The sequence below is a fragment of the Onychomys torridus genome, chromosome 5, assembly GCF_903995425.1.
Source record: "Onychomys torridus chromosome 5, mOncTor1.1, whole genome shotgun sequence".
NCBI classification, from domain to species: Eukaryota; Metazoa; Chordata; class Mammalia; order Rodentia; family Cricetidae; genus Onychomys; species Onychomys torridus.
In genome coordinates this window covers 63,682,124-63,707,011 of record NC_050447.1, presented here as the reverse complement: position 1 = coordinate 63,707,011, position 24,888 = coordinate 63,682,124, and the positions used below count along the sequence as shown (strand labels likewise).

The window sequence follows — 24,888 nt, the reverse complement described above, 5'->3', positions numbered from 1 at the left end:
TCAACCCACATGTGACTCAAACACTAGGAAAGTAACTCCGATTACCCAGTTCTCTTACCCCAGCCAGAGTCAGGATGTTCTCCAGTGATTTGGTCATTATGAGCCGCTTCTTGGCACGAGTGACAGCAACATACAGCAAATTCCATTCATCCTCAGAAAATGACTCTAAAAAAGGAGGACAAACAATTCAAAAGCCTGCCTGCAAAAACTCATTTTATCATCTAAATGAGGTAAAATCCTCACTAATACCTTACAAGCCTCTCAACATTTGCTAGCTATATATACAAAATTTTCCTACAAATGCCAACTGAAAAAAAAAAAACAAAATCCTCAATAACTAATTATACAAAATACTTGTTTCTTTTTAGTCTTGCTATACAGTAAATCTCAGGACTATGTTAACTAACTACTCAACATCTGCAATAAACCCAGTGGACACTAAGGTGTGCAGTGGACCCAGGGGATACTAGTGTGGGCAATGGACCCAGTGGATACTAATGTGGGCAATGGACCCAATGGATACTAATGTGTGCAATGGACCCAGGGGATACTAATGTGTGCAATGGACCCAATGGATACTAATGTGTGCAATGGACCCAGTGGATACTAATGTGTGCAATGGACCCAGTGGATACTAATGTGAGCAATGGGCCCAGGGGATACTAAAGTGTGCAATGGACCCAGTGGATGCTAATGTGTACAATGGACCCAGTGGGTGCTAATGTGTACAATGGACCCAGGGAATACTAATGTGTTTTGACCCACTTTCTGTCTGGGAGGCAGATGCTAAGACTGCAGTTTACAGAGGGTATGTCATTCACAAATGAGTCTACCACTAATTGAGGTGCAGAGCTGAACCAAGGTCTATGTTCCTCCCAGTTTCCTACAGTGTCTATCTGGATTAGTTCATTTTAATCTGGAACTATCTCATGTCATCATGGGGAAGACACATTTCTAAGCTCACCTCACATCTATCATCTCCTCTTCTCAATACCTAGCAAACTAGATCAGCCAATCTATGAACAGACTAGAAGCCAGTGAGCTGTATGTACAACCTGAAGGAATGGGCTATGTAATGTATAAGTCCTATCTGAATAGAGGAGGTGTCTAAAAAAATTATGTAAATATTAAAGGAGCTTTCCTGGTTGGGAAACTTCAAATGGCTTTATTCTGAAATTTAAAGTCAAAACAAAAACACTGCTTTACAGACTTTAGCAATGAGCCTCAAGAATCCACTGGTGAAGCAGCAATTGGTAAACAGACACTCTAGGGGCTGGGATACAGCACCTGAACATATAGGACTCTCTTTTCAACCTCTAGCACTGCAAATAATAATAAACACACGAATTTTTTTTTTTCCCTTGGTGAGTAAGTAAACCAATGTTTGGAAGTCAGCATGAGGCTGGAACACCTAGTGTCTGATGATGCAAAGCCCAAAGCTGATGGGCATTTGTGTTCACAGGGACATCATGACTCAATACCCTTTCAACCACCTAAGAGAAAGACCTTGTGGAAGCCTGACTTCCCTAAAACCACAGTATTAAAAATCAGAAGTTTAGGAGCAGGTGAGACTTTTTGTTGTAGAATAGGAGGCCATCCTATCGCATCCAAACCAAAGCAGTCAACTCAAACTATAAAACAGGAGCATCCCAAGAACTCCTGTGTCCCAACCCAGTGTTCCTTACCAACTCTGAAGTGAGGAAGCTGGGCAAGATTATGCCTGGCACAAGGCACTTTCACGAAATCATCCAAAACATGCACAGTGTCAAACTCTAAGCCTTTGGCTTTGTGCACAGTGCCCAAAATGTACTCTAGAACAGAAATGTAGGAAGTTAGATGGGGGTCCCACAGGAAAAGAAACAAGAGGCAAAGCATCCTTGTAGGTGTGCCCCTGCATAGGAAAGGGGAACAGGTAGAAAAGAAGGGCCAGATAAAGTGTAAAAATTAGTCCCAGGAATATCTCAGAGTATCCTATCCAAGAGGCCAAAGAGACTTGACCAGATCCCACACTCACTTTAGACATACAGGAACAGGGGCCCAAAGTTACACATAGGTCTAGACAATCCTATCCCAGGGGCTTTAAAGTGCGACAGAGATAGAGATCCTGTAGGGAAATAACTGCTCTGCTCCTGTGTTTCCTTATTATTTAACATGGTGCTAGGGATCAACATCAGGGCCTTGTCCCCTCTCCCCTAATTTAGAGCACAGCCACTGGTAGCCACAGATGCAGAGGTACTTCAAGAGACCATCTGCTCCTCCTCTTGAAGGGAAGGCAACAGCTGCTTTCCTTACCTGCAAAGTCCAAATCTTCTATGTGGCATCTCTCTATCCTTTCTACCAGTTCTGGAATCCTGATGTTGTATTTCTCAACTACTGCGATCTTTGCTTCCAGCTCCTTGTCCTCAGCGGCAGTCACATACCTCTTGAAGCCACTAAAGCCTTCTTTGTGCACCCATCTTCTGATGAACCTGTCTTTAATGATGAGGTTTCCTAAGGAAGAGACAGCAGGTGAAACAAGAGAGGTTGGCCAACATAGAGCAGCAGTTGTCGGGATTTGATGGATGGTCTCAGAGCTGGGAGACTCAGGCTTCAGTCCTGACTGGATCACTAACTCACTGTGTGTCCCTGAGCGATTAAGTACATTGGTCTCACAATCTCCAACTGAGCATCACAAGCCATATGCTCAAAACCTCATCTACTTCACAGAAATCTGAAACAGCATAATCCAAGGAGGAAAAGTACCACAGAAACAGAGGTTTTCAGCTGGGCGGCGGTGGCGCATGCCTTTAATCCCACCACTCAGGAGGCAGAGGCAGGCAGATGTCTGTGAGTTCAAGGCCAGTCTGGTCTACAGAGCAAAATCCAGGACAGGCTCCAAAACTACACAGAGAAACCCTGTCTCGACTCCCCACCTGCCCCCCAGAAAAAGCAAACAAAAGAAAGAAACACTAGGTTTTCATCTGAGGCCCAGAGAAGCAATGGTGTATAGCTGCTCAGGCAGGCAAAGGATGCAAGAGAAGGTGGCTTACAGGACCAACACTGGCAATTAGTGAGACTGAGAAGGACCTGGAAAAACCTGCCAGCAGTTCTGAAAACAGGCCCCAGGCATCTCCCTCAAGGAGAAGAACAAACCCAGCTCCTCAGAGGAAGAACAAGAACCCTGACTCAGGACCAGCCCACTTCCCAACCCTGGCTGAGTGCTGCTCCCGTGCTGGCACTCACGTTTCCTCCGCTCTTCCTCTGGCTGAAGAAGGGTCCAAATGTCAATGATTCTGTCCAATCCAAATGATTTAATACCCTGGAAAAAATTTCAGTGGAATTTTTGTTTTGTAAAACAAAACAAATCTGGAGATGGGATCTTGAAATGAGATGGTTTCTTAGAAACAGATCACAAGCCAGGGCGGTGGTGGCACATGCCTTTAATTCTAGCACTCAGGAGGCAGAGCCAGGCGGATCTCTGTGAGTTTGAGACCAGCCTGGTCTACCAAGTGAGTTCCAGGAAAGGCGCAAAGCTACACAGAGAAACTCTGTCTCTAAAAACCAAAAAAAAAAAAAAAAGAGAGAGAGAGAAAGAAAGAAATAAGAAACAGATCACAATTTATACCAAGTGTATGGTTTAACACCATAACATGTCACAGGTAGAAGTGAACATAGAGGGAAAACAGTACACTTCATATCTGACATGGATGATATTCCAAAATTACTATCTTCTTTCAGTAATGAAAATGGTTATAACTTCTAGATGAAATATTAGAGACATCAATACAATGATCAAATAAATTGTGATATGCTGAGTGGAAAAAAAACTGTACTTTTATGTATATCATTAATAGCAATTATGTAAAAATATACATTTTTTAAGGACAATGACAAAAATAATTAGCAAAAATGAGACTTAGGAAATACTGGAATTATATGTGATTTTTCCCTTTTGGTGCCAAAATTTCTATAATACTTATTTTAAAACAAAAGAAAGAGGTATGTTATGGTTTAAATTTTACTGAGTACCCAACACAGTAGGCCCGAAAATATTTTTCCATAAATACCCTTTATTCGTGTAACTTCAAGGTTAAATATGCCACAACATGTCATTGAATTTTCACTGCCCATGAAATAGGGAAAGGCAAAGCACTGCTGTGTCTTTGAGCGGAGAATGCAGCACACAAGTGGTGACTGGCCCCCAGCCACACAGGAGTCTACCTTCTTTCAGGGAACTGGTTCTACCCAGTGTCATGGTGACTGTGCTTCCACTAATGGTTAACGTGCAGTCAGAAGCCAGGAGCCAGACTCTGGTCACATGTAAGAAGAGTGCTCATTCACTGACTAGGGCCGACTGCACAGGACTGTTTCACAGCACAATCAGAGTGTCCAGTCACAGTGAGGCCCAGGGAGAGGAACCCAAAACCCAAAGACATTCCTGCACAAGATCCTAAGGACACTAGCACTTTCCTGGTCTGTTCTCTGCACTGCTTGTATGCATGAAGTAGTCAACAATGTACTCTTACCCCAATCAAATGTATCCTTGAAGGGGAGTCTCCTTCTGTCACCCGCACAGCCTCATCAAACACATTGGCATTGGTCCTGGACAGCAGCGCCACTTGTCCCTTTGCATCACCCCTGATGCCACCTGGAGACAAAAGCGCAAACTCCGTGCAAATCAAGACATAGAACACAATGAACTTGGGTTAAAAAAAAAAGAAAGCAACAGAAAGCCTTACTCTGATGGTTTCCTCCAACCAATGTCTTTTTTCTGACTCTCTTGCAGACATCCAAGATGGTAGCTCCCACATAAGCAATTTCCACACCAAATCTAAAACTCTGTTGGAAAAACAATACAACAAATGCAGTTACCCACCTGCTCGGAGGTATGTGAGCTCACTTCTGTCACTGCCAAGGCCTAACTCACCCTACATAATAGGAAGGGGACATGGAACCTCACTAAAGTACAATTACATGGACACAAAAAGGAGCCCAATGATGGAAAAATTACTGTTTCTATTAACAACAGCATTTTCTCCTTTTAAAGATTTACTTTTATTATTTTTAATTAGGTATATGTTTGTGTATCTATGTGTGGGTACGTTATGTTAACACAGTCTTGTCCACAGAAGACAAAGGCAAAAGATCCTTCTAGAGCTAGTGGTAGAGGTGGTTGTGACCTCACATGGGTGCTAGGAACTGAACTGGGGTCCTCTGCAAAAGCAGTAAGCATTCTTGACCTCTGAGCTATCTTTCCAGCCCCAATAATACCATTTTCCACCCTGGAACTCTGGAATGATCTATCAACCACACACAATCAACACTTCCTTTTCTCACACGGTCTTCAGCTTCGCTCAGCCCTCAAACTTCTTGTCTCGCCTATTTGGCCCCTTTACTTCTGATCTCACACTCAAACAATTCTGTCTTCCTCTGCCAGATTAGTCTTTCCCAAATACTTTAATTGAGCTGCTCTCTTGCTATGAAAAGAGACACATAACACATACAGAGAATGAAATGCTCCACTCCCAACTATCTGGACAGCCATCTCTACAATTATCCCCTAACACCAACTGTAAACTTTTAATCAAAATTCCCCTTGTCCCATTCTCAAGTGTCATCTTGTGGAGTTGAAATTACACAAAGGTGAAGAGAGGGCAGAGATTTTGTCCTTGCCTCTGAGACTTCTTTCAACATCAACGAACAGCCTCTGTTACACGAGCATTTTCAGGATTGGGAATATAGAACACTCACAGAGTGCTTGCTTGGCAAGCATAGGCCTTGGTTTCAATCCCTAACACCACAAAAACAACAACAACAACAACAACAGCAACAACAAAACATTTTAAGCCAGGTGTGGTGGTGTATAACCATAATCCCTAGCACTCAAGAGGTTGAGGCTGAAGGACTGTGAGGTCAAGACCAGCCTCAGCTACATATATAGTGAGTTCTTCTCTGAAAAAAACCAAAGCCAACATGAACAAACTCTGTATTTCTCTGCCTGGGCCCGTGATGCTCCTATCACCTTTTTACCTAGACCCTATTTTCTTGACCACATCTGCTGGAAAGAGTCCAATCTTCCCAAACTTCTGTTATTCATTGACTTTCCCCATGCATCCATAATATAATAAAACAAGGCATGCTTTGGTGAACAGTAATCATGTTGTCTATTTCATGAACTATGTCTCTATCCACATCATGAATCATGTCACACAGCTGCAACCAATAGGAGAAAAACATGACTTTCAACAGGACTTTGTTGCTATAAAACTATTCAGAGTAAATCAAGATCAAATTACTAATACATGACTAAAAAAAAACCGAAGCAACCTTAGGCTATCAAGTAATGGAAGAGAAAAACACGAATCTCTTTTACATAACTCCAGTTAATTTATACAGATGCTCCAACACTCACTCCTCTGTGTGGGCCTTCGCAGCGGAGGAACCTAAGCGCATCCAAGCTAGCATCAATAGTCACATCCCAAATTGATAACATAAACCCTTGAAACTATGAGATGACTGGCACTTCACCTCTGTGATTTTCCCCAAACCACAACCCTGTATAACCATGAAAAAAAGCACCTGAGAAGTTGCAGCGCGCGCGCACACACACACACACACACACACACTCTCTCTCTCTCTCTCTCTCTCTCTCTAAAACTACTTGACCAATACTTCTAAAAACTATCAGTGTCATCAAAACCAAGGTCAAGTCTTATAAAATGTCACTTTAAAGAAAACTAGAAGCAGGCATCACTGTCCATAATGCACAATCCTAAAGCAGCAAAAACTAAAGAAGTATGAATGAACCATGGACTTTAGCTAAAAATAATATACTGGTTTGTTATCTGTGGAAAGTAAAATATACCTCCCACAGTGCTGGCACATTAAAAACTAAGAGGGAAAACAGAATGCCTGCTTCTATGCTCTAGGGCCTGAGAAGCAGCACAAGCTCTTACCTGTGTGAGATAAAAGACATGGGTGTGGGGGACTGTGAACAGAGCATTCACTGCACCTCGGAAGGTATAGATCTGCTGGTGGGGGTCCCCCACAAAGATCTTCCCACATGGCTGAGACAGAACTATGTTCATGATAGCTGCAACCAATAAGAGGAGAAGTGAGAAACCGGAAGGGCAACAATCAGCAATGGCAAGGGTAACACAACAAAAGAATGCCTACTTAAGAAAGAAAACAAACCAAAATTAAACTAGCCCAAGACAAACAACAACATTTTCTTCTCCTACAGGGCAGGCATTCTATAAAAGGGCACAATTTTATCTTGGGCATAGTGTCTGGTACTAGGAATGCAGATTATTTTTAGTCTTTGGTGAATTGATTGTTAAGAAAATATACAGACAAGCCAGGCGGTGGTGGCGCATGCCTGTAATCCCAGCACTCAGGAGGCAGAGGCAGGTAGATCTCTGTGAGTTTGAGGCCAGCCTGGTCTACAAAGCGAGTTCCAGGACAGCCTCCAAAGCTACAGAGAAACCCTGTCTTGAAAAACCAAAAAAAAAAAAAAAAAAAAAAAACAGACAAAGGCGATTAACTTTCTGTTCTAATATTATAACACCTCCAAATTACCTACTAGTCATGTAACAAAAAATTCCACTCTAACTCGACTACCATTCCTCACTCAGCATGAAGCCAGGTCCCTATATTCTGATGAGTCACTCACATCTTAAGGACAACTTTAGTAAAACATATGGAGGAAGATAAATCTACTTCAGGTGTGGTGATCAGACAACTATGGAAATCTTAGGTCTAATTTCTGAAAGACTAAGAGTCATTTGTTCCTTCTTTTTTACAAATAAGAACAGCCAACCTATTCCATGTATGTGTCCTCTTACATAATCATGATGTTGTTTCTATGTATTTGAGACTACTCATGTCCTAAATAGTTTATCACCTGGGGTACAGTCCTGGGCCTCATCCACAAAGATGGCGTCAAAAGAGGCAAGCAAAGGCTTGCTCAGCTGCCAGAGCTTCAAATACCCTAGAAGAGAGTAGGAACCAAGAGTCACAACTCATAAGCAAAGCCACTCTATCTAACAGACACCCATGCTAGGAAAGCTGCCTACCATCGTGAGTCATTTGGTATGCCTCTTCTTTGCATTCCCCCAGCTTCCGCATGTTGTCCCAAAGTCGGCTTGCTTCATGGACACCATTCTAAAAAGTAAGTGACACGGGAACCCAAAGTTTAAGACCCTGGAAGAGATAGTACCCTGAAATCACACATCTGCTTCCACATATTACAGTGGTAGCAAAGACACCATCCAGAAAATACAGGGGACCACCCCTTCCAGGGCTCCAGAGTTTTAACACTGAGATCTGAAGTGCTCAGAGGGTATGAGGCTGAGGCTCCAGCAGAGCAAAGAACAAAGACCTCAACAGCTGATGAATCACAAAGACCCAACTGTTTTTGTAGACTCATTACTGACAATGCATTTAAAAAAAAAAAAAAAAATCTAGCTGGGTGGTGGTGGCGAAAGCCTTTAATCCCAACAGCTGGGAGGCAGAGGCAGGCAGATCTCTATGAGTTAAGGCCAACCTGATCCACAGAGCAAGTTCCAGGACAGGCTCCACAGCTACACAGAAAACCCTGTCTCAAAAATCTATTAGGGAACAGATTTTACACAAGCAAAATGTGTGTAGAGCCATTAAAAAAAAAAAAAAGAAAAAGAAAAAGAAAAGAAGGAGATTCCCAATCACTGAGGAAGAGCTGAGCTCTTACAAACTGTGGGCAAGTCCTTCTGTGTCTGTCCTTACCTGGTATGTGGGAAAACTAACATGGGTGATAAAAACAGACACTTGTCTGTGATCCTAGCACTAGGGAAGCTGATGCAGGGGAATCTTGAGTTTGAGGTTAGCCTGAGCCAGGCGGTGGTGGCTCCACGCCTTTAATTCCAGCACTCCAGGAGGCAGAGGCAGATGGATCTTTGTGAGTTCGAGGCCAGCCTGGGCTACCAAGTGAGTTCCAGGAAAGGTGCAAAGCTACACAGAGAAACCCTTTCTCAAAAAAAAAAAAAAAAAAGAAAGAAAGAAAGAAAGGAAGGAAGGAAGGAAGGAAGGAAGGAAGGAAGGAAGGAAGGAAGGAAGAAAGAAAGAAAGAAAGAAAGAAAGAAAGAAAGAAAGAAAGAAAGAAAAAGAGATTAGCCTGGGTCACAGAAACCCTTTCCCTGCCAAAATTAGAGACAAACAAAATCCCAGCAGGACTCCTAAGAGAGTTAAGGGAGATGCCTGCTCCTTATAGAAGAAGCCATGTGATTCCCAGTTGTCATGACAGGCCTTTGTCTCACCTGTCCATTTTCAACTTTCTAGAAGGGGTTCTGGGGAAATGAAAGACAAAGATCATACCAGGTCCCTCCCTCATTCTGAACACACTGGACTCACCAGCTTCTCACTCTGTTCAACCATGACTCTCTGTCCTTGGCTATTCTTGCACCAAATGGGCACGTGGTCGATAGTCAGCTCTTCATCAGCTGATGCAAAGAAGTTTTCTAAAGTCTTACACACTAACTTGGCCCTGATGAATCCACCTTTCCCTTCAGCAAGGACGGAGTTAACCATGAAGGGTGTTAACTTGAAGAGATTCAACTTTTTCTTCAGCTGGTACCTGTAATGCATACCCCAAGTGAATGGCATTGGGCTTCACAGGCATTGTGGTATTTACTGTATCCCTAGTTCTCATCATCGACAAGTTAATTCCAGTATCATACACAGGAGAGGTTTTAAAAACCAGAAAACCATTGGGCTTCACAGGCATTGTGGTATTTACTGTATCCCTAGTTCTCATCATCGACAAGTTAATTCCAGTATCATACACAGGAGAGGTTTTAAAAACCACATCTGAACTGAGACGGCTTGCCCTAAACTTTCATGAACTCACAAATGACAACCCAGAGTTGTACAAATTAGCTCACAGCAGATGCTACTGGTTTGGGTGAGGTTCATGCTCCAACAAATCTCTCCCCCACCCAATAAGATACCCACAGTTCAGCCTTCATGCCCACAAAGCCTCAGGAGTATCAGAGTTTCCCCATTCACCCTCCCCAGGAGTGCCTAAAACTCTTCAGAATTTGACATACTGAACTTCAATGCCTGGATTCCAGAGAAACACAAATTCCTTTTCAGTGAGGTAGCGATTTGTAAACGAAGTATTTTTATAGTGCAAAAGTATGCTATCAAAGCTCTTTTTCTATCTCTTGCTTCCACACAGTGAGAACAGCATGACAGTCTCTTAGAGTATGATTGTGACGACCATCACATGACAAAGTGGCCACGGGAAATGACGCCAGCACTTGTGATGCTCACTTTCGCCCGACGTGACTGTAGGCCATGGAGTGGAAGGTTTTGCAGATGACATTGCTGGGGAAGACAAGCTCTGCCTGCTTTGCGATGCTCTTGTTGAATGTGACATATAGAAACCTGCTCTGAGACCACTTCTCAGCATACTTGACCAGGGTAGACGTTTTCCCAGTGCCTGTGGAAGCCAAGAGGAAAGAATGTGACCCTCTGACTAGACAAATCATACACCAGGATCCTCATTCGGGTGTTTTCTCAGGCTTAGCTTTCCTCTGACCTAAGACTAACATCAATATTGATAAAAGTAGTACCATGAAAGGAGTAGGAGACCCCCTCACCTAAGTTTAAGGTGGCTGGGATCTTGGCTCTGGCCAAGCAGGAACGGGCAAGCCGCTTGATCTCACTGACTTGTTCTGTGAGTGTGTGAGGACAAAGTCCCCAGAAGCAAGAACTCAGCAGCAGTTAGCTGGTGTTGCACTAGTGGTAATCCACGTCTCTGAGGCCAGAACATACAGAAGACTCAAGGAGTCCTCTGATCCACCAGCTCTTCTTTCTAACATTCATCCAATTATTCAGCTAATCCATCTGAATACTTATGGCATGGTCACCTATGTGCCAAGCAATGAGAAATAACAGAAAGAAAGATTATAATCTAGTTAGAAATAAACACCAACACAAGGTGAAACCAGATGACAAAATGAGAATATAAAGGTAGCATAGGGCAAGAAAAAGAAAGAGTGAGAACTAGGAACAAAAATGGTCTCCTCTGTAAGGTGAGACTCTGAGAACATGACTCCTCCTTCCCGGTCTAACAAGGCTGCTCTGAAGATGCTCATGGAACAAGCAGACATTTATAGAACAATGCACGTGCTGGCTACTTCTACTGTATGGTATCAATTAACAAACTGGTTACATTAAGAGTTCAGCAGTCAGATATTTGGGGTTCAAATTATTAAAAAGGCCTTCATCAGGAAGAGACAGAGTGACGAGAGTCAACACAGCATGACAGAAAAGAAAGAGAAATGGGGGGGAGGAGAAAGAGGGAAGGAAGAAGGCATCCCGGAGAGACAGTCAGCTGATTCCGGCTCTGCCACTTGCTTATCTAAACTAAAGTAAGTCTCTCTGAATGTCAATTCTTCATAAAACAAGGCTATCTAACCAGCCCCACAGAGTGCTGCTGGAACTAGCATACGGCAGGCCACTGCAGGTGTCTAACAAATGTGGCCAGCAGGGCATCAAAGCAGAAAAGCAGCAGGAAGGGATTGCAGAGAGAAAAAATACCATCAGCAAAAGTTCAGAAAAGACTGCACACATTTCAGGAGACTCAGACCAGAGGCACAAGTGACTATACATTTAGAAAAGTGGGCTGAACCAAGAGAGGCCCTTCAAGACATCACCTTACAAGACTAGGGGGCTACTGAACCCTGTTAAGCAGATTTATATGGCCTGCCTCTCCAGAAGGAATTGCTGACTGAGAATGTACAGGAGGGACTCACCCTACCTCACTGACAGACTCCATAAAATAATGCCTAGGAACAATCTGTCCAAGCAGGAATCCAATGTAGGTATTCTAAACAATGATAAGAGAAAATCAGTACTTCTTGGCTGGCTGCTTTGGGGACTGATTAAAGTAATTAAATAAAGTCAGAGTGCTCCAGTACGTATTGGGAAGGGGATACAGTGATTAGCCAGCAGAAGCAACCACATCATGAACCGGATGCTATACTCCAGGAACTTGACAGGAGCTCCCTTACCTGCAAATGCCATAATTTTTACCACCTGGAGAGGCTCCATCTTATGGTTCAGAATCAGCTGTTGTTCATGTGTTAGTTGGATAGATGTTTTCTTGCTATAATCATTATAGAAGAGAAATTAGAAAAACAGAAAGGAATTAAAAAGCCCAAGGGACAGCCAGTCCAAAAACCAAATAAGCAAACTGTAGACCCCCAATATGCCTCCCCTGAAGGGTGTTGAATGTTCTGAAACTAGATTAAGATGCTACTGTATAGCTCAATAAATCTACTAAAAACCACCAAACTCCAAATGGGTGAAATTTACACAATGCAAATTATGCTTCAATAAAGTGATCAAAGCAAAACACCTCTTGTCCTCACACATGAAAAAGAGTCAAGAAAGGAAGTAAAACCAGCATTGTGGTTCACGTCTATAATTCCAGCACTCAGGAGGCTGAGGCCAGAGGAGTGTGGATTTTTTGAATTCAAGACCAGCCTGGGCTGCATATTGAGACTTTGTCTCAAAAAAGAATAGAAGACCAAGCACACACCCACATATAATGCATACATACCCTGGCCAGACAGATGGCTCCTCTTTAATTTTGGTGGCCTGGGTACAGGAATTCTCCTGAAGATATAGGCAATAGAAAATGTTGTAGTGAATCCTAATGGGGGAAAAAAGTAGATTTAGAGACTTCCAAATTTAACTCATAATCTATCTTATTTTTCCTTGGATGTATTTCAACTCCTTACCATTTCCAAAAAGAATACTCCTATTACATTTCATTGAAAAAATGGAAAGAAAAGACTTCAGTCTCTGCAGCTGACAGAAGCACTTCTGGGAATCCCAGTGCTGAGAACATGCACTGTCTTCTCTGTGTAGCATCACACAGAGGTAATGAAGACATGCTCTTGAAGGAAAGAGAGTACTATCATGATCTTAAGAGGCAAGCAACCAACAGAGCAGAAGATCCACTGGAAAGTAGGCATAAATACCACTTACGGCAATGTGAACCCTGCTTAAATAATGCAACCTTACTGCCAAACTTAAAGCCATCTTTCTGGACCTCAGCTGCTCTTCTGCTTAGTGACACTGGTTTAGAGGCATGGATAACATTACCCTTTAAAAGTTCCAAAGGAAAGGTGCTTCACGGCTAGTAAGACGAGAACACCAAAGACAAGATGTCAGAACAGCTCAAGAGGACCAGAGATGACAAAACTAGTTAATAGAGGAACGAGACCTAAAGTCAGTCCACCCAAAGCAGCTCCCAAACCTGTCGTGTGCACACTGAGCCCACATTCGCAACCTGGAACACTAATTCCCCAGTCAAGTGCTCTGCTCCACTCCAAAGTGAGGGAGCTGCTCTCAAAGCAACACTCTTTTTGATGAAAAGAGATACCTTTAGTAATATTTCAGGAGCTGGACATACAACCAGATCAACAAACCACACCACTATGGGCTGAACTGTGTCTCCCTGAAATTCAAAAGCAGAAGCCCTAATGCCAAAAGTAACTGTTGGAAGACAGGAAGGAAGGAGAGACTTAAGGTCCAGGGCCGTGACAAAGCTTCGGCCCTGATTTACTTACTAGCACCGCCGTCTTTACAAGCAGAGACCTATCAAGTGCAGTCTCCCTGCCCCCAGCTCCCTATCAAGTGCTGCCTCCCTGCCCCCAGCTCCCTATCAAGTGCAGCCTCCCTGCCCCCAGCTCCCTATCAAGTGCTGTCTCCCTGCCCCCAGCTCCCTATCAAGTGCTGTCTCCCTGCCCCCAGCTCCCTATCAAGTGCTGTCTCCCTGCCCCCAGCTCCCTATCAAGTGCTGTCTCCCTGCCCCCAGCTCTCTCTTGCTGGGATACAGAGAAGATTACTCACTAGGAACCCAACCTTCCCACCTTGTTCTTGGATCTCCAGCCTCCAAAAGGGCAAGAAAGCAAATGTCTGTGGCTGAAACCACCTGATCTATGGTGCTGTTACGGTGTCCATACACACACAGAACCCTAAGTATCCATTTGCTTAGGAGGACACTGTTCTTCATTTGATCATCTGTCTTGGTGAAATCTTAGAGAACTTCTTGCCCCAGGTCTCAGTGCCATGGAGTGGGCTAGAAGATAAACCAGTTAACAAACTGAACATAACTTGGAATAGAGTGATCGGACACTGCTGGATAGTGCAACGTTCTGTACTATCTTACCAAGGATGACAGGGTCACTGCTGTGTTTCTCTTGGGGTTCACTAATCCCAGGGGCCAGTCTTTTTCTAGAGAAGAAACCCTCAGGGTTTCTGCTTCTCTAGAACTGGCTGCATGATGGCTGCCTGTCTCCACCACTTCAGATGAGAGGGCAGGCCATTCTGTATATACCACCCATACTCGGAATTTTAAAGATCTTCCCTCCCCTGGTCCCCAGACATCTCTCATAATCGTGCACTAGTTTCTCCCATATTCAATGCACTCCTGACATACTGGACTTTCCTGGTATTTATCAAATTCATTCCAACTTTGGGCCCTTAAATTACATATTCTTTGTATTACATGAAATATACAGAATATACAAATTCATAGAGACAGAAACATTAGACATTATTTCAAGATGAAGAAGAAAGGAAAATAGAGCAATGATTTCCTAAGTACAGAATCTCTGTTTTGTATGATGGAAAAGGCCCACAAATGGACAGTAGTATCAGGACATAACATCATGAATATAATAGATCAATACAACTAATATAATTAATGAATATCATATAGTTATTGAACGACAAAATTACCTATTCTTTCTCTTAAAATGCTCTTTCCCATCTCCCATACCTCAAAATGGAGGTTCCTCCTTGACACTCAGACTTGCTCCTGGCACCCAAAGCAATGCTCCCCATTGCCCTCTCACTGCTGCACTGTCATTACAGCACCTCAGTCCCGAAGGCGCCTCCTCCCCTGTGCTCCCGCACTGCCTGTCTGCTTGCACTGGACAAGCTCCACGTTAATTATCTTCACAGCAGACTCTCTTGTGCCTGGACAATTTCCAGCTTGCTATTTATCTTCGAATATTTTATCACTGTCAAGATAACTCTGTATGAGCAACCAACACTCTAGGCCTTTCTCACATTAAGAAGATACAGTCATTAAGACTCCCATGATCCTACAATCTGCTCACAAGTGAGCAAGGGAGAAAGAAAATGCTAATGTTTTCCTAGGAAAATGTAGCCAGGTGTGAATACAGTGAGAAATTTCACCTTCACCTACAGCTCAACACCCAGAACATAGAAACTACGTGAAGAAATCTTAGTTGACCAGCACATGATATTCATGAAACACTTGGGATTGCTTTTCCACAGCTCAGTCCCCTTATTCCGTACCCAGGGAGAAAAGGAGGTGCTAGGACAAGTCTAAAGCCTTGTCACTCTATCATAGCATCTCTCTTCCTCCAGGGTGTTACCTATTGCTGATGTTAATCCCTTTCTCCCTCATGGCATAAAGGAGCACAGCTATGCAGTATAAGGTCTCGGTGACATCTGGCATGGTCACTGTAGAGCTGGGTCTCCTGAGGCAGAAGAGCAGATGCTGGATGTCGTTCACGCAGCTGGAGAGGAGCACCATGGCAGCCACCAAGGCCCAGACATTAATGCCCTTCAAAGAGAGGTATATAGGATAAGAGGAGAAGTCAGACCCAGCCACAATCTGGAAACTAGTGAGGAAACTGATGGACAAGTCCAGCTTCTTATTTTACTGTGTATCTGTAGTGAGACTTTTAATCTCTCTGCCCCTTTCAAATAACTCAATGTGTCAACAAGGGAAGAGCCCCTGAGGAGCCAGAGAGATAGCTCAGTGGTAAAGAGCACTTGCTGTTCTAGTAGAGAACTCAGGGTCAGCTCCCAGCACCCATATGGAGCTCACAATTCCTGTTAATTCCAGTTCCATGGGATCTCTTAAGTTCCTGCACAGACCTACCCTTAGGCACACATTCACATAGAAAAACATAAATACACATACTGGGTTGTTTTTGTTTTTCTGTTTTTTGTTTTTTAAGACAGGGTTTCTCTGTGTAGCCCTGGCTGTCCTGGAACTTGCTTTATAGACCAGGATGAACTCAAACTCAGAGATCTACCTGCCTCTGCTAGGATTAAAGGCATGTATCACCACTGTCTGGCTTATATTGTTATTAAAAGGACTGTCATAAAGAAACCCAAGTGTTCAGAAGCTAGATAACTAGCATTCAGGAATATTTTAGAGAATTCCTCAACAGAACAGACTAAATGCTTTGTAAAATTCCTTCCAAATGCAAGAAGCTGCAAATAGGACCTTTGATTTCTCCAAAGAGACCATTAACAAGATTAATGCTACTCAGAGATTCAATAAAAAATTTTAAAAATAGATATAATATTCAACTAATCTTAATCACCAACACATTTCTAGTGAGAAATGTCACCATACCCCAGAGTACCCCCAAAGCCTCTTAGTTCACATACCCCAGCAGCTGCATAGAGGTCAGGTAGTTGTTGACGAATGCACGCCTCAGCCTCCAAAAGTAGAGGGTGATCCCTCAGGCTCCAGAGCACCCTCTCAGGGTCGACACTTGGGGAGCATTTGGTGGTGGCTGTATATCTGTAAAATACTCAGGAAATGAGTCCAGGAGGAACAGAATCATGAGCAAAGACATATGAGGAAGGACTTTGAAAACTGTCTCCCAAACAGGAGGAAAGACACTCACCGTATGAGGTTCAGCACACATAAGTCCGAGTCCTTTTCTATGCCATGGCTCAAAAGAATGCCATCCACTTTGCTGACAGCCTGCTCTTCGTTTATCAAGTATCGATGATACAGCTTTTTCCAAGGAATGAACTATGTAGTTGAAAAACAAAATGAAACAACATCCAGGCCATGATTCTTAAAAGGACTGGGCCACAACAAAGAAAACCTTTTACCAAGTATAGCTCTCAATCCAAAGCTAGGCTAGCTTTTCCTTGTCTGAAGTACCAGGTGAGCAGCACTTCCAAGTTCCAAAAGTCATACCAAGCTTAGGTCAACAACTGTCACATGACACAAAGGAAGGAAGGTGCTACAGAATGATAATGCTACCCAGTGACATCTTCACCAAGATGTGATAATAGAGAGAGTAACACCATATACTAGAGTACACAGATAGGAAGCAATCACTGACAGAACTGAAGGAATAGATGCAGAGATGTGTAAGGAGATGCTAGATGTGAACAGCACTAGACTACTGAGCCTAACAGATCCATACAGATGCTCCATCCAACAGCAGTAAAACCCATACTCATCCCAAGCCACATGAACATTCTCCATGTTGGATCACATATTGGGTCACAAAGCCAGTCAATCAACTAAAATGGCTGAAGTTATATCACGAATCTTTTCAGTAAGAACATGAGGACACTATAAATCAAAGCAGCAGGAAAACAATGCTACCTACAACTTAAATCAGGCATTCCTTGAGATGAAGTGTCACCATGTAGCTGAGGCTGGCCTGGTACTAATTATGTATAGCTGAGGCCAGTCTTAAACTCCTGGTCCTCTTACCACAACCTCCCTAGTGCTGGGATAGAGGCATGTATCAGTGCATCTGGCTTCACAGTGCAACCTTGGAATAACCAATGGGTCAAAGAAGAAATCACAAACAAAGAAAGTGCCCTAAAACAGGTTAAAATTAAGACACAACCCAGCAAAACGTATGAGACTGTGAAAAAGCATTCATCAGCAAGCTTACAGCTAAAATGCTTCTTTCTACAACAGAAGGATTGAGCATTTGGTAGAACATTTGCCTAGAATGCACAAGTCATAGTTTCAATCCCTAGCACTGAAAAAGACCTGAAAAGAGCAAACTACCTTCATACCTCAAAGAACAACAAAAAAGGAACTAAACTCAAAACCAGCAGAGAAAGGAAATTACAAAGAGCAGAGCGTAACTGGACCCAGAAGTACACATCTGTAACTAGGGCTGGGAGGTGGAAGCAGGAGGGTGGAGAGTTTGAGGGTAATCTGCAATGCATAAAGACTGCCCAAAAACAGCTATAACAGTAATGATATCATAACAACCCTTAGCTAGATCAACCAAGAAAAATGAAAAGAAACACTGAAATTAATGCCATAGAAGTAAAAAGCCTACAAGGGAAAAAGGGGGATAAATTCCTAGAAAGTCTGAATAACAGAAACAGAAAATTTAAACAGAATGATAATGAGTAAAGAAATGGAATCAAAAATCAAAACTTCCATCACAAAGAAGCCCGAGACCAGATGGCTTCTCTGGGAAATCCTACAGAACATTTAACAAACAATCAACACCAGCATGCCTCACACTCTGCCAAAAGACTGAAGAGAAGGAAAATTCGCCAAATTCCTTCGGTGAGGCCAACACTGCCACAACATGAGAGCCAGACACAGACACTATGAGAACCTGCAAGCCATGGCGGACTACTGTTGCTCATGATCACAGTGGCATTACTATAACATTTTAGGAGAGAAGTGCAAGCTTGGATGTGGTCCCAAGAAATCATCTTTGCAAACAAAAAACTCTTACTTATCCCCACCACCAGTATTCAGCTCATACAAGTGAGTTTGCCATTTAGTTGACAGAAATAGTACAAGCAAATAGGGTTCACATCTAAAATCATAAAAACATTTCTCAGAAATCAGGAACTAAGTAAGACCCCACAATAGAATGTTAAAGTGACATGAAATTTCTCCCAACATCTTTTGTAACCTAGAAGAAAAAAAAATCAGCTTTCCTGTTTGAGGCTGTACAAAATTCAGCTCATGGGTCTCTGAGATCTAAAACTGCCAAGTTTAGTGTGAAGGCTGCACTTAGCAGCTGGGCAGTCATTACTATGCTACAAGATAACACACTGAATTGTACCATAAATGCTATTGATAGTGTTTGGGTCACCACAAGCAAAAGAGAAAGAAAAGTCAAGAGTGTCATGAATGTTCAAAGGAATAGTCGGAAAACTAAGCTTACCACACATAAACAGCATCATGCTGAGAAAATACAAACAATAAAAGTTACCAAGATTCAGGGAAAACAAAAGACAAAAGAAAAGAATAATGACAATTCCTGGGGAGCAGCTACCCGCCTCCCTGATGGAGGGAGGAGAATCTGAACAAAAGTACTTTTTCCAGCATGACTGTAACAAAAGTAGAGAAGGCAGAAAAACAGGCAGTCCCTCTGGCCGGTCTGTGCACAGCAAACAGAAATACTAAGTGACTCAGACAGGGAAGAGAAAAAGGCAGGGAAGAGAATGAGTTACTAAGACCAAATACAGTAACATAACTACACTACCACAGGTATAAACTGCTCCAACAGCAAAAAGGAAGCGATGAGCTTCAAGGGACAGGGTGGGAAGGCACAGTGTGTACAACTGGAAGTCTTGAACAAATAAGACAGTAACAAGTCAGCTACCAACAAGGTGACCTTACTCTTTGTGGGGGGGGGGGGGGAATTGCACCACATGGTGGGCCAAACATGCAGTCTATGATCAGGGCACAGTAAATCATGTGCTTCAGACGAAAAACACCACTGTGAGCAGAAGTAAGTAAGGGTTCTGCAAGGTTCGACAGGACAAGCCTGGACGGCCTCAGACGCCTGAGGAGTCTGCACTTTATTCATGAAGCAAATGGAAACCACCACTTTGGAAAGGTCCTCTCCTCAGAAATTTGCACTAAGTGAAGCTAATCTGAATGCTGTTGGGGGACTGAGCACTTGACTTACCAGCGGGTCACTGATTATTTCCCTCCAGAGGTGACACACCAAGCTGAGGTTCCAGTACAGGTCCTCCACGGGGAGGAAGGCAAAGATGTGCCTCAGGACTTCACTAGGCAGCCTACAAATGTGGCTGGGTACTTCTTGGCAAGGCACAGTTCCAAGAAGCCCGTAGTACGAGTCAGGAAAGGGATCAGGACCAATGTCCTCGATATCTTGGCCAGGTTTTGTAGACACTGCAGAGCACTGTGACAAACCATCTTCTGCTTCTTGCTTGACCTCCCTAAGTCTTGTACACGATGAGAACAAACGATGGCGTGGAGTCTTCTTAGTAACTCCATCCCACTGGCTGGCCTCTGCAGCTCTATTACTCTCTTCCTCAAAGGAACGAGACCGTTTCCTGGCAGGAAGAGCAGATCCTGATGAGCCCAGCCTCACTTCTCCATTATCGTCCTGAGGCAAAGTACAACTGCTCTCTGCAGGAAAAATCATATCACCCTCAGAGTCCTGACAGCTGTCCCGGCCAACAGAATTGCTTTTGGCCATGTCATTGGTACAATGCTGGCGGCCAGCTAGGAAGAACTCAGTAATAAATCTCTGACATCCTTGACCTGTAGAGAGAACCCAAACAGAACAGAAAAAACAAAAACAAAAACAAAAAATCAGTAGCTGCTGACCCACAGTAGACCCAAATAAGACTAATTATCTATGCTAATGGAAAAGAGAGACACTGGTGTGCTTATGGGTCAGGTGGTCATATAAACAGCTAATATAAAAATAATCAGACACATATTTAGCAAGAGACAACTGTGTGTATTGACCAACACTCTACCATTCAAGCACATACAAGTATAAAGTCAGATGGTGTACACTGGACACCTGAGTGGGCAGACAGAGAAGAAACGGCTGCTCACGTTCATGTCCCAGGCACAGTGCAGCTTCCTGGCTTGCTCCCACAACAGCAATTCGAAGTTTGCAGAAAGAAACCTGATTTATCGGGTCCACAAGTGTCTATTCTTCATCTAACCATAATAAAAATAAGTTTAATTAAGATTTATTTATTTATTATGTATACAGTGTTCTGCCTGCATGTGTCCTTGCAAGCCAGAAGATAGCACCAGATCTCATTACAGATGGTGAGTCACCATGAGGTTGCTGGGAATTGAACTCAGGACCTCTAGAAGAGTAGCCGGTGCTCTTAACCACTAAGCCATCTCTGCAGCCTCAATCAGCATGTTCTAAGTACATCTACTTTTGAGAGGACTATGAAGTGGCACTCCCTGACCTCACTACCTTTCAAGAGAGAGCCCAAGCAACAGTGATCTCAGACACCATACAGCTTTTTCTAAATAAAGTATCAACGTACAACGATATATAGGGTTCCTTTCTAAATGGTAAGGCCCAAATTCTTACTTTGGAAAGAAAGAGAATGGATTGAAACCAAGAATTAGCCTTTAAATGAATTAACGGACTTGAAATTAATATCATATTGGAGAAAGGGACATCAATTATAATTGCTTCCAGAGCAATATAAAAGACTAGAGTTTCACATCAGAAAGGGCTGGCTAAATCCAGATACTTCTGAACTGCCAAAGTCAGTCATACCACTAGTGAAAACACTACTACCTACTCAGCAGCAGAGGCCTGAGGAACTAACAAGATAGGCTGAGAGGTTGGCTTATCCACACAAGGCAAACTAAACTTCAGAACTTAGAATTAAGTCTGAAACTGTCTCACAAAATTGGTTACAGCAGTCCCCAAATTGAGAAATATGGATTATTTAAACTAGATTGGATTCTGAAATTTGGAAAACAAATCTAAAGATTTTAAAATAGGTATTAACAAAAGTAAGAATTTGGGTTGGGGATTTAGCTCAGTGGTAGAGCACTTGCCTAGCAAGCACAAGGCCCTGGGTTCGATCCTCAGCTCAAAAAAGAAAAAGTAAGAATTTGTCTGATATGAATAGAGGTGACAAGAAAAATCAAATTGCTAGAAGTTGACTTTCATGTATTAATGGTATCAAAATTAAAGATATTAATGACCCATATTTGATCATTACACATTGCACACGGTATCAAATTATCACACTGTATTCCATTAATAAGGATAAATGCAGGGCGGTGGTAGCGCATGCCTTTAATCCCAGCACTCGGGAGGCAGAGCCAGGCGGAACTCTGTGAGTTCAAGGCCAGCCTGGGCTACAGAGCTAGTCCAGGACAGGCTCCAAAGCTACAGAGAAACCCTGTCTCAAAAAAAACCAAAAAAAAAAAAAAAAAAAGGAAAAAGGATAAACGTTGCATATAAATCAAAAAGACTAAAGTTTTTAAATTCAAACAGCAAAAAAACCAAACCTGTCAGGTAATGATGTGAATCTACCACAGAAACGGGGAAACACTTTGACAGGTTCTTAGGAATCGCTGTGATAGTGTGACAGGATAGAAGACCGTCATGTCTAAGGTATTACGCTTACTGGACGGACCAGGTACCAGGAAGCAGGGGTACCACTGGCGAAGCACCGGGGAAGGAAGCACAGGCCTGTGACCCAGCTACTCTGGAGGCTGAGGCAGGAGGAGAAAAGGCTTAGTGAGAGCTCATCTCAGGACAAAAGGTAGAAAGAGCAGGGCTGTAGCTCCCGGGAGAGCACACGGCACCCTGGGTTCAATACCCAGTTCTACACACAACAACCAAAAGAAAAAGCACTTCCTGTAAGGCAGGAACGAATGGTCTACAGGAAACTACTGATCCTGTGGACTTGCTGGCAGGTTGGTCAAGGAGGCAAGACGCTTGCAGACTGGATGACTGGAGGAACAGTGACAGTGGTCCGTGTCTTTTTTTACTTTAATTAGGTATGCTGACAGGGTCTTACTGTACGGAAAGGCGGAATTTCCATGGAAACATACAGAAAATGAACACAAGTGTCAACCTGTTCTAGTGAGGCTGGAAAATCAAGCAGCAACATTTATGAACACTGATATGAAACTGGAAGACATTCAAAAGTCACACCAACTACAGATTTAGAGACTGAAGGTACTTTTTCGAAGACATACCCCTATTGCCTCCTTTTGTTCTGGGTCTAGGATAGAGGCCATGGTTCGGGTCTCTGCTTGTCCATCTCTGACTGAAGGGCTGAGTCGCAGCCAAATGTCTCCCGGCCAAATGCTGGCAGTCCACTGCTGTAAGACGCTTCTGCTTGAATCGTCTCACTGTTTTGGAATAAGCAGAAGAAATGGGACACTTGTTAGTTACTCCCAAACACAGACATTTTATGATCCTAAAATGACTTTAACTATTTAAAAATTTTAACATACTTTATAAAAGCCTTCCTTGATCATGAAATATTCAAAAGAAGTTGCCCCAGCCTATAAAGACAAACACTGCACATTGGCTCTCCTATGAGAAGCCTTGCTCTGAACTTTTAGATTTGTGTCTCCAATTTGCAGTCTGTAGAGGTCAGGAAGCTAGAAAGGGCCCAAGAGAGGGAACAGGGAAGAGGTCTTAAGAAGTTAGGGGATGTGACACAAAAAAGTCACCATTAATTGATAACAGATGTAGTAACTTTCCCAGCCTTCATTTAAGCCATGATTCTACAATAACCACAGAAAATTAAGAGGTGGCTATAACTTTATTTTAAAAATAAAAACTTGGGTTTGTTTGTTTGTTTGTTCACTTGCTTCTTTTTTGGAGATAGAGGCTTACCATGTTGCCTTGGCTGGCCTAGAACTCAGATATTCTCCTGTCTGCCAAAATGAAAAACAAAAAAAATTTTTTTTGGTTTTTTGAGACAGGGTTTCTCTGTGTAGCTTTGCGCCTTTCCTGGAACTCACTTGGTAGCCCAGGCAGGCCTCGAATTCACAGAGATCCACCTGGCTCTGCCTCCTGAGTGCTGGGATTAAAGGCATGCACCACCACCGCCCGGCTCAAAATGAAAATTTTTATAGCTTACCTTCTATCAAAGGAATGAATTAAACTACTTCTTTTAAATTGCAACTTTTAAAAAACACAAGTATGAGGACCTGAGTTCATATCCCCAGAATCTATGTTTCAAACAAACAAACAAAAATGGGCAGTAGCTTAGGGCTGTGGTCCTAACCTGGGGGGGGGGGGGGGGGGGAGGACAGGAGGATCCCCAGAGCTCACTGGCCAGCCTGTCTAGCCAAATCAGGGAACTCTAGGTTCAGTGAAAGACCCTGTATCACAAAGTAAGGTAGAGAGTGAGTGATAAGTCAGCATCTGACATCAACCTCTGGCTTCTGTGAATTCATGTGTGCGCTAGGAGATAGACACACACACACACACACACACACACACACACACACACACACACACACACTCAGGAGATATATATACTAAAGCCCTGGGCTTCAAAATACATATTACTGAGAATAACTACAGATCACACTTTCTATGACTACTCCTGCTCAGTACAGCTGAGAAATCACCCTTTCTAACTGCAGTTAATTCTTTGAAGTTTTAATATAAGTTTTTAAAAATTAAACTCCATGAATACTGTAAGACATCTAAAAAACTATGTCCATACACACTAACAGTTGTATGCTGGAGACCTTATGAAGTACCTCACTTCAGAAGACAGAGAACTACCTCTGGAGTGAAATCATTTAACACCTCCTCCAAGCCCCAGAGGAGGGGTGATGCTCCCGTTGACAAGGTGTATGTGTTACTACAGCCTATGAACATAGACTCTAACAATATGCTACACTGAATTCACTAAATCAGATAACACATGTGTTAGAACTGCCAACATTCACCTCTCTACATCTATGTCAAAACCTAGCAACAAAATGCCAAAATTACATGACTACTACACCAATATGAATGTCTCCTTAAAAGCATATAAACCTAGCAACAAAAATGCCAGAATTACATGACTACGACACCAATCTGAGTGTCTCCTTAAAAATATATAAACCTTATTTCAAAAGCATCAGTGTTCTGGGTAACATAAATACACTAAAATTCTAATTTTCTTAGTATGACGGTGAGGAAACAATTCAAATATAGTATTAAAATAAAGACATCCAAATGCATATAATTTTCCAAGTCACCATACCAGACTTAACGCTATTCCTCCCTCCTTACACAGCAAATGCACACTGCACCTCTTTGAAAGGGCACTTACTGTTACAAGCTGCTTGTGAGTCCATAAAAAGTGACA

At 42.8% G+C, this 24,888-nt stretch overlaps 1 protein-coding gene across 5 annotated transcripts in view; it reads right to left on the bottom strand.

Annotated features, from left to right (window-relative positions):
• The window catches only part of Fbh1 (F-box DNA helicase 1), a 38,362-nt gene that overhangs the window by 6,000 nt on the left and 7,474 nt on the right, over positions 1 to 24,888 (bottom strand). For 4 of the 5 annotated variants that reach the window (XM_036188031.1, XM_036188026.1, XM_036188027.1 and 1 more), the window contains 18 exons: positions 22,763 to 22,918; positions 19,725 to 20,326; positions 16,710 to 16,840; positions 16,468 to 16,603; positions 15,438 to 15,628; positions 12,584 to 12,676; positions 12,033 to 12,127; positions 10,288 to 10,456; positions 9,367 to 9,589; positions 8,055 to 8,142; positions 7,883 to 7,969; positions 6,936 to 7,072; positions 4,719 to 4,818; positions 4,506 to 4,627; positions 3,223 to 3,298; positions 2,293 to 2,490; positions 1,686 to 1,811; positions 59 to 165 (listed from right to left, as the gene is read on the bottom strand). In XM_036188031.1, coding sequence (XP_036043924.1) covers positions 59 to 165; positions 1,686 to 1,811; positions 2,293 to 2,490; positions 3,223 to 3,298; positions 4,506 to 4,627; positions 4,719 to 4,818; positions 6,936 to 7,072; positions 7,883 to 7,969; positions 8,055 to 8,142; positions 9,367 to 9,589; positions 10,288 to 10,456; positions 12,033 to 12,127; positions 12,584 to 12,676; positions 15,438 to 15,628; positions 16,468 to 16,603; positions 16,710 to 16,840; positions 19,725 to 20,261 — 2,616 coding nt within the window. In that variant the 5' untranslated portion in view covers positions 20,262 to 20,326; positions 22,763 to 22,918. Of the gene's footprint in view, positions 1 to 58; positions 166 to 1,685; positions 1,812 to 2,292; positions 2,491 to 3,222; positions 3,299 to 4,505; positions 4,628 to 4,718; positions 4,819 to 6,935; positions 7,073 to 7,882; positions 7,970 to 8,054; positions 8,143 to 9,366; positions 9,590 to 10,287; positions 10,457 to 12,032; positions 12,128 to 12,583; positions 12,677 to 15,437; positions 15,629 to 16,467; positions 16,604 to 16,709; positions 16,841 to 19,724; positions 20,327 to 20,629; positions 20,738 to 22,762; positions 22,919 to 24,888 lie in introns of those variants that run through there. The other variant, XM_036188030.1, reaches the window with a different exon arrangement.